General features: G+C 37.5%; 1 protein-coding gene across 1 annotated transcript in view; it reads right to left on the reverse strand.

Annotated features, from left to right (window-relative positions):
* Window positions 1-1,499: 1,499 nt before the first annotated feature.
* The window catches only part of gpc5a (glypican 5a), a 161,313-nt gene continuing 145,119 nt past the window's right edge, over window positions 1,500-17,693 (reverse strand). Inside the window, exon 10 of the mRNA XM_084936506.1 lies at window positions 1,500-5,343. Within this exon, the coding sequence (XP_084792632.1) occupies window positions 5,186-5,343 (158 nt within the window). The 3' untranslated portion in view covers window positions 1,500-5,185. The remainder of the gene's footprint in view (window positions 5,344-17,693) is intronic.

Genomic DNA, 17,693 nt, shown 5'->3' on the forward strand with positions numbered 1-17,693 from the left:
AATTAAACATTAAAGCATTGTGATTTTATGATGTAGTTTCACTTCAGTCATTACTGAAAAATACTTCAACATTTCACATGATATTATCGAGTAATTACACCAGCAGACATTTTAAAAAGTTTCCTTTGATGGTTTTGGGGGTTAAGCGTAATAATGGTAAGTTCACAGTAATGTAGCTCACTTTATCTTTAGCTTGAATCTGGAAGGAGCTTTCCAAAGTGTTTCCCATTCACGCAGACACTCGTGCAGCAATGGAGACAGAGTTTTCCTGTAAGGCGATCACTTGTCATAAGAAGCCAGTTGCTTGGCCACGTGGAGGGTCCCTGTGATTAATGGACAACACTATACCACCTGAGCCACAGCAACCTGATATACACAGACAATACAGACGGTCTCTTGAACCACTAAGTAGTTATTTAATTAACATTAACAACTGTTTCCATCATCACTCTGATCACAGTGAGACCACATGGTTAAAAAATAAGATTTAGTGATAATAGTCGTCTTCTGTATTGGTTCCATAAAGGGAACAGTGTCAACTTATTTCTTTTGTTTGGTCCTGATTCTGTATTAAAAAGAAATTAAACTTTTCCCACTAAAGGGAAAAATCTAGTTATATTTAATCATCTTATGAGTCTTCAGAGGTGATGTACAGAGTTACACAGTTAATGGTTAACTGTGTAACTCTTACCTGAATCTAACATTTTTATTATGTTTTATTATTATTATTTTTTTAAAGGCATTATGTCTTTTGTGCTTATTCAGTTCAATTTTTACATGGCACAAATGGCACAGGGTAAGAAATAACATGTTGGAAATGAGTCTTTGCCATAAATATCTAATTAAGTTATTTGATTTATTTTATTATTGTGTATTTTGTAATTGTTTATATAAACAATACTTGTATAACAGATGTTTCAAAACATTTTGGTTGCTGTAGTTTAAATACATGCCTTTAATAGAAGCATTTACAGTCAGAGTAAAACAAAAGTATGCTAGATTTATGTTCTGAGGTTTAATTATGTGTTTAAAAAAGAAATATATTAATATTTAATCAATTACAGAAAATTGTTATTTCAAGTTATTACTGATAACAGGTCATGGCAGATGGCCACCGTTCCATGAGCATGGATCTGCAGGAGGTTTCTTCCTGTTAAAAGGGAGGTTTTCCTTCCCACTGTTGCTTGCTCATCGAGGGTCATATGATTTCTGTTGTGATTTGGCGCTATATGAATAAAACTGAATTGAACTGAATCATGGTGTATACTTTGTTTTCACACACTGTGTGTGCATTTTGGGTTGTTGTTTTTTTTTCAATAAATAATGTAAGTGTGAATGTTGTTGTTCATCTCAGGTTATATCTACATAATTTGAAAACAGAGTATGGAGTAGATCATTTTTATGATGTCCTGATATAAAAGTTCAAAATTCTGACACACTATACAAACTAATAAGGAGTTTAGTGATCATAATAATTGCTCATGATCAGATTGATTTTTACAGTCATTATTTTGCTGTTTCTTTTTAAGTCTGTAAACTGGGCTCTTGAGTCAATGTGTTGTTTTATATTTAAGTTATAATTAAGAAATAGTCTTTTTTTCTGATTAAAGAAAAGAATAATAACAGACAACAAATACAAACCATAGGCACAATATTTCTGTCCATGTCACATAAAAGACCAAATATTAGCTTATGATTACTCAGAAAGAGTACAATGTGCAAAAATCCACGTGTCATTTCACAAATACAACTGTTACAGACGAAATGTGTGTTCACTAGGAGCATCAAATGGGAGTGTTTTGCCATATCGTTCTCAGACTAAGGGTGAAATCACTATGTGACACGAAGTGACATCCACTGAAGACCCACGATGAGTAATTTTGTTGTTCGCAAAGAACAGCAGTCTAGATGATCTGTCATAGCCCTGTAGTTAGAAACACAATCAACTGGGATGTAGCTTGATGCACAATTTAATAATAGTCATTGGTAGTATCCAGGCCACATCTCTGCCGTAATGAGGCAATTGCAGCAACTTAAATGGGCAATTTGGAAGAAAAAGGGCATGTGGCAGACATGCTGCAGCCCAGCGTGAAGGCCTTGGGGTATTCTTCTGTCTTATTCACCATATGAATGACTACCAAGTGACCAGAGGGACTTAGAGTTGAGAGAGAGTCCAAAATCTCAGGTTTCTGCTTTATTCTGTTCCAACTCTCACAACTACTCATGACTCATCACCAAAACACTGCAGATTCAAGGTGTCGACATGAGGCCACAGCGCTGGACAGTGAGGGGCTCTTACTGTGTGCTCCTCAAACCACCAACGCCAAAAATGTCAGTAAAACTGTTTTACATAAACCTGAAAAAAGTAACAATGTTTACTTTGATAACTTTATCATAAAGTGTTAACATGTGCTCTCATTTATATTTAAACGTTAGACACATACAGACACATACAGATTACTTTTCCAAATGTCCAGGGATGGTTGGGAGTTACCGTAAGCCTGACGAGGAGCAAAACAAACTGTATGGATGACAGCTGAAAGCTGGAAAAACATGCTTTAATTTAAGTCATGTCGTTGAGTAATCATTTCATTTTTTAAACTGCTGATATTTGTAAAGACAGGATTGTGGTAAAAAAAAGCAAACCAAGAGAGCCACAAACACGAGCAGGTAGAAAAAACAGACAGCTTGTAAACAGTCCAAGACTTTATTCAGAGCTGAAACCGAGTAACTCGTGATCACTGCAAAGGAAAATGCGGTGCAATAACTATGGCAAGTACAGTAGGTCAAAGCTAAACCTGAATCTAGTCCGTTAACAGTGATTGATGTATAGTATGGACATTTAGTTATTTTACAGTTCGACTTCAATCTCTTGTTCTTCTCTTCCAAACCCATTTCACTTGACCTGATGGTCCGACTGGGATTCTCGTAACGTCTGACCTATTTTTAGAAATGCAGTTGCATTCCAGTATCTAAGCAGTCACTTCAGTGCCTTATTATAACAGAGTGGACTGACAACATGAAAATTAAGCCCCAGATGTAATGAAAAACTTGTTATTTTACATGTAGTACACACATTTCATTTTGCAAATTACACATTTTCTCTCCAAACTGGATATTAGAAAACAAACATGTTATTCAAGAGGTTCTGGCATGTTGCAGTGACAGCTGAATGGCACCTCCTTGGCATCACTATCAGCCTCTGGCCCCTTTCCTCCCTCCTCTGGATAACAGTCTCGCTATGTAGCAATAAAAACTATATAAGACATCCTTATATATCAAATCCCTTCTTTAAGTAAGGAGAACCAGTATAACCTGGCATCTCTATTTAGCCTCAAGGCACCTTTGTCTCTGCGTCTGCCGTATGTCATTACGAGGCTGAACACATTCTTCAGGGGTGTCATTAAGACGGTTGTTCAAACGACAACAGCGCTAACTTTGAGGGAAGTAACCTGTGATATAATTGGTTTGAGGCAGCAGTTGTGACTTATTATGAAGTCAAACGACTGCCTCAAGTTTGTTTCCAAGTGCAATTGTCATTTGGGAATCTCGCCCAAAATCAGAAGCCACAAGATAAGACACTAAATCGATGCAAGAAATGATGAGTAAAATGTATACACGTTTATTAATCTTGAGACTCAAAGCTTCCAGCTAGTTAAACAACCTTGAATGCATTAGAGTCTAACCTGGCGTATAAAAGGTGAAAATGGCCAATGAAAGCAATTAGTGTTCGCGCTTCCTCACAGCCGCAGTCTGAGCAAGGTCGCAGGCTTTTAAAATATGATCGTATATGATCAAACAGAGCACCCAAGGAAATTATATTTCAGCTGGAAAATAAAAAAAGCTGCGACTGAAGAGGGGATTTAAGGTGAAGCTAAAGAGAAAATCCAATTTGCACTTTGCGCCGCCAAGTTCCACATTAAGATGAGCGGTGAACAGTCATGGGTCTCACATACATTTCTCAGCACAAATTAATTGTAATATGACTTCATAAATTAATTTCACATCCTCTTAACAATAATCATTATTGGTTATTACTCCTATTAAAGTATATTGTGGTAGAAATCTTTCTGTACACTCGAACCATTATAGAAAAAATTGGAATGCCTCAGTTACACCGCGATCTATATTTACAGTAGCAGCTTTAAGGTTTACCTTTACTTCTGCAATGTGTACTGTATGTATTTATGTGCATATGCTAAATATAGTAGTGACATTTTAGATATAAAAATGATCATTTTAGCCACTGGAGAGAGCTCCCAAGGATATGTGAGCAAAGAGCCTTTCTTCAGCACCACTTTTCTCTCTCAGCCACTGAGAGACCTGCATGGCATATGTGAAACAAATCATTTTACTTTTCTCTGTACGGAAACCTGTCAGCGGCACAGCGGCGGTATGCAGGCAGGTAGAAGGTAGAAGCAATTGGATTCTTCCTCACCAGTGGCTCCAGGAGCTATCAGCCCCTATCCAGGCCTATGAAGGCAGAGGAGGATTGAGTTTGAAAGATGATAATAGACTCCTGAGGAAACTAATCTATTTCTAAAGAAGAAAGGGGTATAAATTCTCTCACTTGCCCCCCACGTCCACCTGCTCACCGTTCTCCTTTCATCGTTTCTCTCCGCATAGCATCACAGGTCAGTTTTACAATTGAAGTATACCAATTAAATGGATCCTGGACAGCAAGGCAGCTATTATCGAAGAGAAGCAGATATTTCGAGTTCCTTTTTTGTATTTGTTATTAGTAAAATGTATAATATACATGTAAGTTATTGAAGGTTTCAACAATGATTTGAGCACTTTTATATTATTAAAAAAAAGACTGCTTTTAAATGAAATACTGCATGTACATGTAGTTTGATTCTTGATTCTTATGCTGAATATACAGAAATCCAACTTTACAACATATGCGGTAGCCGTTTGTTTTTTGACATCAACTTTTATAAATAAGTCATGGTTAGTGTTAATGAATGCCAGGTGACTGATAAAAACAAAATTCATACATTTCAAAGCCACCATATGCTTATAGGAGACACTGAGTCTTGTAGTTTCCACACAATCACTCCTGCCCTGTCCTCCTCTGTGTGAAAGTGAAGGTCCATGATTTATTAGAGCTTCCACTGGCCCTTTTCTGGATAAATAATCTTGAAATCAAGTCTGAAAGTTTCAAGCTGCAAAGCAGCAGCTGTTACAAGGCCAGGAACACATGTAAACAAGGCAATACCAGGACCCAGATGGCTGCTGTCAGTCTGAAGCTCCTGGATCTGCCCTTCACTTCTGAATCCTTGGCAGGTGGATGGTGATAATGAAGATGATGTTTGTGATTACCGGTCACATCCGGGCTCACTGAGGAGAGAGCACAAACCAAAATGCCAGTCAGAAGGAAGCTCATTAGAAACATGACATCATTGGAAGGAATGATGCTGTTTGTCAGTGAAAGGATGAGACTGATATATTTTATTTGCTTTATCATCAACAACTGCCATGAAAAAAACAACAACAAACCAACAAATCATCTCCCTGCCTTATAAAACTGCCCAAACTTTCTCCCTTTTTTGTGTATTTTCCCCTAAATTCATTTAATTCTGCTGGAGATTCACAGCTTCAGATACATAACTGCATATATGTCACTGTTTAAGTACATAAGCACTGAATTTAGTATTTTCAGCAGTAGATTAATGCAGATTTGTTGAGTTCTAATGCCAGCATGAACTTTTGCTCAATTAAACTACTGTCCTCATGTTCACTGCAATAAAGTAAGATGTAGTGTCGCTCTATTTTAGGTTTTAATAGCTTTTGGAGGGCTATGGCATAGAGATGTCTCGGGCTTTGGATCTACACAAAATAATTAGGATCAATTTGTTGTTTATTCAGTATGCTGCTGGCTGTTCTTTAGCTAGCAATGAATTGATTCTGCATGGGATGTTTTTTCGAGCAGCAACTTCTGGAGCTACAAAGTAAGGCCAACATGGAAGTGCCGAAAAATAGACACTTCAAGCTGACTGATAGGTATATGCTAACACAGGTGGATGTATGCTAGGAATCACAAACTAATTCCTGTCACTGACCTTGAATTATTTATGTTGTTTCTGTTGGTTTTAAATTGTAACTGGAGTGGTTTTGGTATTTGCCTGCTGGAGAAGTTTGTACGGCAGTTCTGGTAAGACAAATTATTATTTATTTTAAATGTTTATGTTAGCAAACACTGATTGGAAGACTCTTTGGTAGTAAGAACTTTACAGTCTAAGGAAGCACTCTGCTAACCAAATCTGCTAACTTTAATTTTAATCCAAAAATACTTCTGCCTCCTAAAAACATGTTACTTTCTAAAGAAAAGGTCGCTGGCATTTAATTATAAGTCATCTTTATATTATATTGTCAATACAGACTACATTAAAAAATACATTAAGACCTGAGGTCTAATGTCTTGCATACATCTAACAGCTGCAATACAGCAAGTCTCGGACTGTATCATTAAGGGAGTTGGTTAATTTTCCACTACCCTATTTATAATCAGCTGATGCAACTACGGTGCATCACACAGCCTCTGTGTCATCCCCCCCAAAGGTGCTTTAAAAGGCATCTTGGGTGTTCCTTTGTGTCAACAGCCATTAATATGTTTATGTCAATGTTTTAACAGTGAACGCGTCATCATCATCATAACACGCTATAAATAGTAATCCTCAGATGGATTACAGGAAATTTTTTTCTTCCTTCAGTTTATGTGTGCACTCCAATTTGGGGCACCACCCCAAATAATGATAACATGAATCTAAGGATGTCATATTTGGATGCTAAATAATTTATAAATACATACAGATATGCTCCATAGACGACCTCCTTTTTCCCCCACTTTTACACATAGTGGTCTAGTCTACAATTCCTGATACATCCATCCCGTTTCATGACTGCTTCTCCTCTTTGGGTCACACAGATGCTGAAGCCTATCCCAGCTGACACTGGGTAAGCAGCAGAATTTGTTGGGCAGGTCGCTAGTCATTCAAAAGGCTAACACCAATTCAGAATAACCAATTAACCTCAAGTGTCTTCAGACGGGAGAAACCCCAAGCAGCCACAGGAAGCAACCTCCACTGTGAGGCAACAGAGCTAACATCTGCACAACAGTGCCACTCTCTTTACGATGCAATTCATGCAAAATTAAACATAATTCTAGGTATTTAGGATTTATTTTGCACATATTGTAGTGACATTGTTTATGTGTATCCACATGCTGTATATTTATAGACTGTGTGTGTTTGCTGATTGCATGATACTGTAGTCCTTTGCATGTTGTAATATCTTTTATTGCCGTTATTATAAGCGTGACAGTGATTTTTGCTACTGCTAATACTGCTGCTTATTTGGACACTATGTCAAAGTCTCTATTATATTGCACTTTTTCATCTAAGTAATTAGAATTTTCACTCAGATTGTGCATAAATCAGAAAGTTGTAGAGCAGTATGCCTCTGGTATTAACCCTCTGGCTGTTCACGCTGGTTTCACATTTTCTGAAAGGTGTATCATTAAACTCAGTCAAACCGGTGAATAATACTGAGCCTTTAAAAGTAATATCCTTGATATCAATCCATCACAGTTGGGCAGGTTAGTGTAATAGTGATCAAGTATCCCGATAGTGGGCCTATGGTACAGTGTGCAGGATCATAATTTATTAAGCTTTAAACATAGAACAACAGTCCCCCGATCCATCTTTTTTACCCCTACCTTTAACATCATAGAACTTAAATAACCTAGAGTTCAGCACAAACACCCCCCTGTGTGTACACCTTTAAAAAAAAAATGACACCTCAACAGATATCAGTTCAGACAACTGCACCATGCCATCTGTCAGCATATATCTTGCTGTTTACACCTCTCTTTGGAGACTTGAAGTGTTCAGAGGGGGAATTCAGTGTCCCTTGCCAAGTGAAATAGAGCATCCTCTTTAGCCTAGCTGAAGCTACTTCAGGATACCTCAGACTTCATCCCGGTTCATTCCCAGAGGGAAAGAGTGATGCTGAACTCCAATAGATGACCAGCTGCCCCAGGACTTTCGAGTTTCTTGCTTAGGCCCAAGAGTCATAAGTCTGTCACGGGCAGGATTAGTCTAACCCAGACCTTTTCAAAGTCTATAAAGGCTGTGCTATCAGAGGGTATCGTACAAGCAGAAATATAAGACTAGCTCCAGAGGCCATCTGTACTCTGGGGATTTAATTCCGATTTTTATGGTGCAGCAGAAATTGACTGCAGCTCTTTTCCCCATAACAGCAGCACCCACAAAAATTACTAGTTGCTTTACCAGCAATCATAATCTACGAGTTTAGTCTTATTTCGTAAAATAACAAGAAGATAAAGGTAAAAATATTTCATTATAACTAATACAAGATTATATCATTATATTTTGTATCTTTATGACCAGTTCATTATTCTAACTTGTTGGATTTCACCAATTTTTTTGCCATGTAATGCAATGTTGTAGTAAGTGACTACACCTACACACAGGAATGACTTTTAAAGCTGGCTGTGATATGAAGTTAAGTATGCATTGATTCACTGTCCCCAGGATAGCTATTTGATGGTATACAGCTTACAGATAACCTCAATCAATTCCTCTTACTGAAGCTTCAAGGTTCAAATGCAGCAACAAGCTGCAGACTAAATCACAGAATGTCTTTCTGATGAATAAACCGTGCTATGCTGAAAGCACTCTTTACTTTCTTTATTTTAGCTGCAGAGGAAACATCCAGAGACTTATTGTATATAAAAACTTAAAGGTACAGACATGATGTCAGATTTCAAGAAGCATCAACAAACATAAATGTAAATAAGTAAATACATAAATGCAGTGAATATATGTGAGGATTCAATTGAGAACTGAATGTATATAAGAAAAAAAGGAACCAAAAGAATATGTCATAAACTGTAAATTTAGTGGATATACGTTATATTTTGTAGAGCAAAAATACTTCAGTAGTAAAGCAAAACTTTAAAACACAATTTTTTTGATTCCTTAACCAACATACGAAAATAAATGGAAGCAACCATATAAATAAGTACCCTCCCAGCAAAAAGAACAGTAACATCAGTTGTATAACAGCCCTCAAAAAGCTGTAAGAATGACCTGATCTTGTCCAACAGGTAATTTCCTCCCCTGCAAAGGTGCCTTCCTGACTCCAAAAATGAGTCAAATTCGAGGTAAAATGCCTTCGCAGCAGACATAAACATGTTTATAGACAGGTGCAGGACAACAGCACAGGTGGAGAATATTTTATTCATTGAATTACTCATTCAAATTGTAGACGTGCATGTTTTTAGGCCTGGCCACAATGAGTGACAGTGGTTCTGTCTTCTCTTGCTCAGCAGGATTCAGTTTTATCTAAACATACTCTAGTAAGTATATTTGGTTTATACTTTTGTTTTGCTAGCCAAAATATTTCATATTCACATTTAATATCACAGTGAATTTGAGATAAGCTCTGCTAATCAGGCTAGCTGTCGAGAACTAGCATTAGCTGCTAACCGAAACGTGCAAAAATCAAGGCTCCTAAATCCTAGCTGACAAACCAGCACCACCTTAACATGATTATGTCAAAACGTAAAAGTTCAAACATACTATGTTTGAACTTTTTCTTTCATGCTTTCTTTTTACCATCTGATTATTATTGTAACTGTGACTGGAGAAGTCCTCTAACGTTAACAAAGCAATAATTTCATGTTGTGCTTCCACCAGCAGCCTCAGATCAGATATATCTCTTCCATTAAATGTGCAAAGTTTACAATGAAACAAATGCAGGATTTTTGTTGACGTTGTTAGAAACCAATTAAATTATATATCTTATCGCACCTTATTGTGTATTCATGAACTTGTAAGGCATAATGAATCCTGGTACAACACAACAACTCAGTGCAAAATGTAACTGAATTCACTTTGACAGAATGAGCAAAAGCTGAACAATGTGGAAAACATAAAAGTGGGATTCAGAACAGAACTAGACTGTATTAGGATGCACAGGGGTACATAGTGACACAGTCAGTGGTTGGATTGACTATTATGGGATGTGGATGAGGTTTAATTTGCATTACTGACTTAATCACAGGGTGCTGTGTGTGTAGTCTGTGATGCCAAAAGCAATGGCCAGAAATCTCTTTTGGGGGAAGGAATGAAGGAATGAAGAAATGAAGACGCAACAGGCATTTTACATTGCCAAGTTTTGTAGGACACTGTTAGGTTTCATGTGCAAATACAATCAGACAAGGGAAGGTTGAGGCTGGGAAACGAAAAAAGGGAGCAAAACTAAACAGTTTCATGTAGCTGGAGTAGATAATTCTGCAGTATAACAGTAAAATATACATTAAAGGTCATCTTTAAATTCTTGAAGTAAATTCTCAAAACTGCTTCTTCACTGTGCACCCACATACTTCATTACAAAAAGACTAATACGTGTTACTTAATCGCTCATATATGCACAAATATTGACTTTGACTGCCTTCCAGCTATTAATATCCACCATTAACTGGCTATACATTAAGTAGGTTCTTTTTATGAACAATAAGGAAGGCCTACACAAAAGAGCAAATTATGGCTCTAAAAGGAAAACTACATCCTCAATGTACAACAGACAATAAATATTTCTTGTGGTCGGTTGAGGAGGCAGCCTATCTAGTCTCCAAAAACTATTGGCTGAAAATAGATATAATGGGCTGCCTTTTTTGGGATCCAAGCAGAGATGATTTTGGAATTTGCTTGGAAACTGCTCCTGTAATGACATGTTTTACTAAACCCACAGAAGAGAGGTTAGAGGGTTGGAAAAGGTGCTTGGGCTGAAGAGAGACATAGGGCAGAAAGAGAGGCTTACAACTGAAGTGAAATCAATACAAGCTGATTTCCCGAGGACATGGACCAGCAATGATCAATACCACACTAACAGCACTAGGAAAAAATACCTAACAACTGCAATGATAGAAAGCGCCTTTTGTATGATTATAAGAGGTTCAACCTTCAGAGTTTTTACGTCCAAATCTGGTTTAGTAACAACGTTTTATGTACAGCCTGATTTTGACAAACTCCATCAGAGCTTTCTGTAGTTTAGAGGTCTTATTACTATGTAGAGTTATCTTCGATGGGAAGTGTCAGTTCATCCATCACTCCAGTTCTAACCTGGTGGCCAAACAATTCAATAAAAAAAGAAGAAAACATCAAACTTCTCACAGGGTGGCACGATAGTGAGTTTGTCAAATTTGGTGAAAGAAAATGCTCCAACTGTCTCCTGTTTTCAAACTTAATGACAGATTAGAACTTCAGTGACGCTACTAAGAGGTTTTCAAGTAGATATTTAACCACCAACTGAAAATAGTAAGAGCAAAGTTGTGTGGGCAAGAGTTCAGTAAATTCATTTTAAAATGCATTTTCTTAAAATACATAAAATATGTACCAACATCGAGAGATTCAATTTAAAGCTCAATCAGGGATAGTCACCTAAATATTGACCATATAGATGTTTGACAGTATACAGCTCACAGATAAGTCTTTGTACTATACTATTTGTGTGTGTATGTGTCTTGGGTACAAAGAAATTTGTGTGGAAGCACAGTTCCCCGAAAACATGATGGATTCCAATAAAACTACTCTAAACATACTTGAACATGAAATAAATGTAAATATCAGTCAATGTCAGTTTGTTTGAATTGGAGCCTTTTCTTTTCTGAACTTATCTTTAGCTAAGTACATTTCATCTCACTTAGGTGCATCACTACCTTTTAACCACATTGATTTCTGTTATTGGGCAGTGCTGCTGGGCAGTGCCAGATGGAACAGCTTGTTGTTTATTTTCAGTCTGTTGTGAAACTGTAAGTTTATAGAGATTACACCAGCATTACAGAAAGGCAGGAGCAAAAACCAGTGATTCGGTGTTCCAGTGTTTTACCATCACGCCCATACATGCTGTTATGGGTGAGTAAACAACTATTCCCCTGAAGGTTATTTCTGAGTATTTTCAATAAATAATTAAGAAGCCAGCATTTAAACTATTACTTATATGAGATTATATGATGGTATCCTATACTATACTATAGTGAAATATATATACTATATTACACCATAATGACAACTTTCATTTATAATTTGAGAGAAGTCTGGATATGTGGAGTATGTGTGTGGTTTCAAATACATGTGTAAGTACCTGTGTTTTCAAAGCTAGCTGGTCTTAAGTGTTTCCCCAACGCCTCTTCACACCTTCTTCAAAGTCTCTTAGAATCCTCTCACCAGCAGTAAAATGTGTGATTACGAATAGCTAAATCATATGTAGTGGTTAGCCTTGGGATCAAGCCTTTACTTCTGGAGGGAAAAAAATCAAGCTGTACAAAAGTTATTCTTCTGATCAGAAGCAGATGATGTGGATACAAAATGAACACAACAGAACTAAGTAATAAAGTATTTAAGCAACTAGAAAAAACCAGGTGTAGATTTTTTTTTCCTGAGGTAATAAGTTGTATAACTCGTGCTTTTGGATATTGGTAAGGCTTACAGTTATGGTTGTGGCTCTTTTGATTGACAGGTGTGCCAACAAAGGGAGCTATAACTACGTCCCTAATGTTTTGGAAAAAGATGCAGGTTTTAAAATTTTGCCTTGGTAAACCACCACAGTTGATTTTAAATCAAACAGTCAATATGTGGATAAAGTGTAAACTGTAAATTTTAATTCAAATGGTTTTATTAAAATTTTACATCAACTGTTCAGGAATTACAGCAGGTTTTATACATATTTGACTGTTTTCGGTGGATCAAAATCAACTGGACAAACCAAAATGATTTTAAATACCAGGTGTGTGTTGATAGTGTGTAGTGTGGATCCCAAAACTTTTTCTTTTTTGAAAGATTCAGTTTTCTACAATGGTGTAGTGGTTAACACATTCACTTTGCAAGGGAAAGGTTGCTGGTTTAATTCCATTTACAGACACAGATCCCCACTGTGGTACCCAGTATAAAAGTCTGCCAAATCCACCTTCAACCAGCAGTGGCGACCCCTTGTGGCATGGAGTCAGCAGAAAGCGATGTAGACCAATACCAGCAAATTTCACTTCAATCAGCATTTAGCATAAGTTAGCTATTCCAGTAAAACAAATTCAGTCTCTTCAGCTTGGTTAATTTATAATAAACACAAATGTATCGACATTAAAACCACCTTTCACCAACTCCTTTCAACCTGGACCTGCATCTCCAACCTGAAAAGCTGAAGTTTGTGTCCCAGTGGCAGGTGAGTCACAGAATGGCCTTAACACTTAGGATATGACTGGAAAGCATTAACAATTCATAACCGACAACCTGTCTTGCTTGTGTGTGTGTGGGTTTTTTTAGATAACATTTTCAAGGAAATACACCACTTTCTTGTATTTTGATTAGAGCAAGGATTTAAGATTGGGTTTTTTCTGCTTTTTAAGTGGGCCGCAGCACTCTTGGCTTTGGGAATTGTTGCTATAGAGGCTTTTTAGAATTCACTGTTTTGTGGCTAAACCTTTTCGTTTCACATCGAGTTCCAAAATTGGCCTCCCGTGAACTCCACTCTGTTGTTGACCTTTGTGATATCTCTATTAATCTTGAAGGTAACGGCAGCTTTCAGAAATTTCTGGAAGCTGTCTCTTTTATTTGATATAAATAGAGAAAGATGCCTCTTTGTCAAAAAGAGGCTTCCATCCCCCAGTTTTGTGTGTACAAGATGAAATGATATCGATGTGTGCTGTCCACATATCTCCAGTAAAACGATGTTTATCTCTTGTTTTAGCTCCTGGTGTGGTTGTAAATTTTCTCCTGACTAAAGGCTGCTAATCACACCCAGAAGACCCAACAGCTGTGAGTGTCGATAGAAAGCGGATAAGCTAATTTTTCAAAGTGTGAAACCCACACAAGTTACGTTAGCCACTCTCACATACATATGGATGGCATATGAACGCTTGAAGAGTGTGCACTTAAGCTTCGTACAATGAATTTCAGTGATTGCCGTAGAGCCCAATCTACGATATCAAGCATGACAGGCAGGATATGTGGAAATAATAAGACGTATGCATTTTTCCAGCCAGTTGTTTTTTTCCCCCGGAATTTTGTTTACACAAGAATGAGATCAACTGAGGAGAGAAACTAAATGAAGAGAAACCACCTGAGACCTCTTGCAGGGAAGGCTGAGTGCTCCCATTCTCAAACAGAACAATTGAATATAGCTCTGTGCCGGAGACATCATCCTCTTTCAATTAGATTCAGACTCCCACAGAAAACGGAATAAATTACCTCTTTATCCACAAAAATAATATCATTTAATAAAATTTCATTCATTTAGTTTGCCCACACAATTAATGATTAGCTAGTTTATGATCACTGATCTGCTATAAATGCCACTTTCTTCTTTTTGCATTTTTTTCCTACATCTGATTTTGTCTTTATCTGCCAAACATTTTCGTCTAACACCTCAGTCACAATTAAATTGCATTGAGCGCTTTACAAATACAACAAGAAATGATGTATATTTCTAGGCTATATAATGAACCTACAAAACAAAAAAAAAATGCAAAGGCAGCTTTTTTGGCACATAACTCTATTCTGAAAGAATCAAATGTTGCTTCTCTAATTTTTTAGCAGTGCTGATTGTGTGACTTTTGGGATGATCATTAATAGTACCATACCAAATTAATAGTTTGGTTCCGACTGAAATGTCTTGTTATCCATTTGGTAGACTGGCATGCAATTATGGAAAGATGTGGTATTTAGAGGACTCTTAATGACCTCCCAGGTGATCCTATGACAGTACCTCCAGCATCACCTTGAGGATGATACATGTAGCTTTTTAGTCGTACATTTTTGACCTGAAATTTGTTTGTGTGACATTTATGTTCCTCTTCGTAACTCTGGGGATACCTTATTTTGTTTTTATGGCCAGGTAAGTACTGTCATTCACATAAGTCTCAACTGCTTTGTGTTTAATGGCAACAAGAAAACATCTGCATGCCAACAATTTGAAGTCAATGTTAACACTTTATTAGGTTTGTCACTCTGATTATGTTGGTATACAAAAATGATAATTTAGCTTAGAGCATTGGCACGCACTAAATCTTCTGCCAGCTGCTGGTATTGTCTAGTCTAGATTATGTTATCAGTAAGTGCTGAGAGTTGAACAGTAAATCAACAGTAAATCTCAATCAGTCTTTTTCAGTCTGTAACATATAGTCTCAGCCTTAATGGTTTCTAAACAACTTTAAATCTTTCACTGTTTGTATCTAAAATATTAATGACCAGTGTAGTTGTAGCGTACATTTCCAGACACAAGAAACTGTGTATCTGTTGGGAACTATTTTCTCTAGACATACTGAGTATGAATATTATATCGTAACGATCTCCCCTACGTGACCCAAAGCTCCAACTTGTCCAAATATAGACACATGACCCTTGAGGGAATGGAATGTGGAATGAGGCGCCAACATATTAGCAGCAATCCTGTAAGTCCAGTTAATTCAAGGGAGATCTCCATCGATCAGACACATTTTCCCTGCACATCCCAAAGACCAAATTGGATTGGCCAACTTTAGAATTCTGAGGTTAAGTAAACACCTTGAACTCCTATCCCTCAAATCAGTCCCGAACACTTTCTGACATGTGGTAGGGGGCATTTCCCTGCTGTAGGAGGCCCCTGGTGTAAGCAGATACGTTTTCCATAAAGGGATGGACACTGTCTGCAACCATGTTTGAGAAGGCTATCTGTCAATGTATCATCCACTTAAATGCCAAAACCCAACATTTCCCAGCAGAGTCATACTGCCTCAACATGATGAGAAGATGGTATCATACTGCCTTGTTTGTTTTGTAAAGCAGCCTACTGTCATACGTTTCCACATGAACGTACATGCAGACCTCTTGATATGAACTTTAAAAAGGGGAATTCAACAGAACAGGCCACCTTCTTACTCTTCTGTGTTATTTCCAGCATTGTGTGCTATAGTGGGTGTTTTGTGGCATCGGACCACATAGGCCAGCCCTAGCTTTGCCCGCAGTGAACCTTGGTTGCCCATGACCTGGTTGCTGGTTAACCAGTGGTCCTTTCTTGGACCGCTTTTAGTATCTGCTAACCACTGCATGCTGGGAGCACTCCATAAGATGTGCTGAAGAAGTTCGACCCAGTTCAGCCATCACAATTTGGCCCTTGTTAAAGTAAAGAATCGACTGTTCACTTGCTGCCGAATATATCCCATGCCTTGACAGGTGCCATTGAAACAAGATAATAAGGGTTACTCACTTGGCCTGTTTGTGGTTGTATAGTTGTGGCTGCCTGGTGTAAGGCAGCAGATGAGTGACTCAAAATAAAATACAGCATGTGTAAGGTCATGGTAATGAAGATACAATGCCTGCTGTAACATAGCTCTATATTTTTAAATGAAATATTTGTTATGATAATCAGTTAATTGTTGGTTTTTTTTAATAGATTTGCTAGCAAGAGTCAACAAATCAGATATTAGCAAGCTTATATTTTGACGCAGACATAGACTGTGGTTATAACATAAATCATACGTCTTAGGAATGACTGCAGGAAAAGTAATGTCCTCTCTGTCTGAAGAGAAAGCTAGACTATTTGATGGTATATTTACTTCCTGTCTCGTAGCCATAGTGAAATGCAATCAGAGACTGGCCAGGCTGGTAAACACAAACATACTGTGTTTACTGACCACACATCACATGGCTGTTTGGATAGCAACGATATAAACAGATACCTATTCCCCTTCCTTGCTTGGTTGTCATCATAGCAGAATTAAACACACAACACTGTAGTACACTGGCACAATTACATTATCAGTGAAGCAAAGACAAATGATGAGTAGCCACGTGCACTCTTTTTAATAACTAAACTAGAGAGAGAAGTTAGTTCTAAGTTAAACATCCCTTAATAGATCAATCACTTTGAATCAGATGTGCCTCCCTTTTGTCTGATTTAATTTACTTTCTGTAGTTAAAGCTAAAGTATTTGAAATGTCTGGTCTGACCCCCAATAAAACTAGCATCCATCCTGTTTGCACAATTACAGAGAAAAGGAGGATCAATGGGATCTAATTTAAGACAGAAGCATTATTCTAAAACACAGAGCCCAGTGCATCGCTACATGGAGCCAGCAGAATGATTAAGTGCCTTGGTTATATCCTGTATGGCTCTGCTGCACATGCCACAGGGAGAGTGTTCATGTCCATGAGCTCATCACCCCAGCGTCTATTACATCCTCAGAGCAGTCAATACTGGGCTCTGACCACCAGTCACTCTCAGGTTGCACACACAGGCAGAATACAAATCAGCTTGGAAAACTGCGAGCTCTGCTGTGTCCAAACCTTTTCTTAGCAGGCTGCTCTTTGGAAAGACATATTCCTACAAAGCTAGTGGGTCACACAGCAAACATATCCATTAATGGGGAAATAAGTAACAAAATCAGCTAAGGGTAATATTGGCGTGATAATGTATAAAACCATAAAGTTACCAATTGGGGCCTAAGCAGCAAAGCTGCACAGTCGCTTGTGTTACTTCAACAATTTCTCAGATTTTTTTCAGAATAGCCAAAAACTTACCCACAAACTAAGACTTGTAAAAACTGTTAATAGCTTTTAGATTTTGACTGTTAATAGCAACAAAATAAGAACCAAAGACACCCACACATTAGATCTTAGACAATATTTGATC

The sequence above is a fragment of the Perissodus microlepis genome, chromosome 1, assembly GCF_051167445.1.
Source record: "Perissodus microlepis isolate ML-2025 ecotype Zambia chromosome 1, ASM5116744v1, whole genome shotgun sequence".
In the NCBI taxonomy this organism is placed as follows: Eukaryota; Metazoa; Chordata; class Actinopteri; order Cichliformes; family Cichlidae; genus Perissodus; species Perissodus microlepis.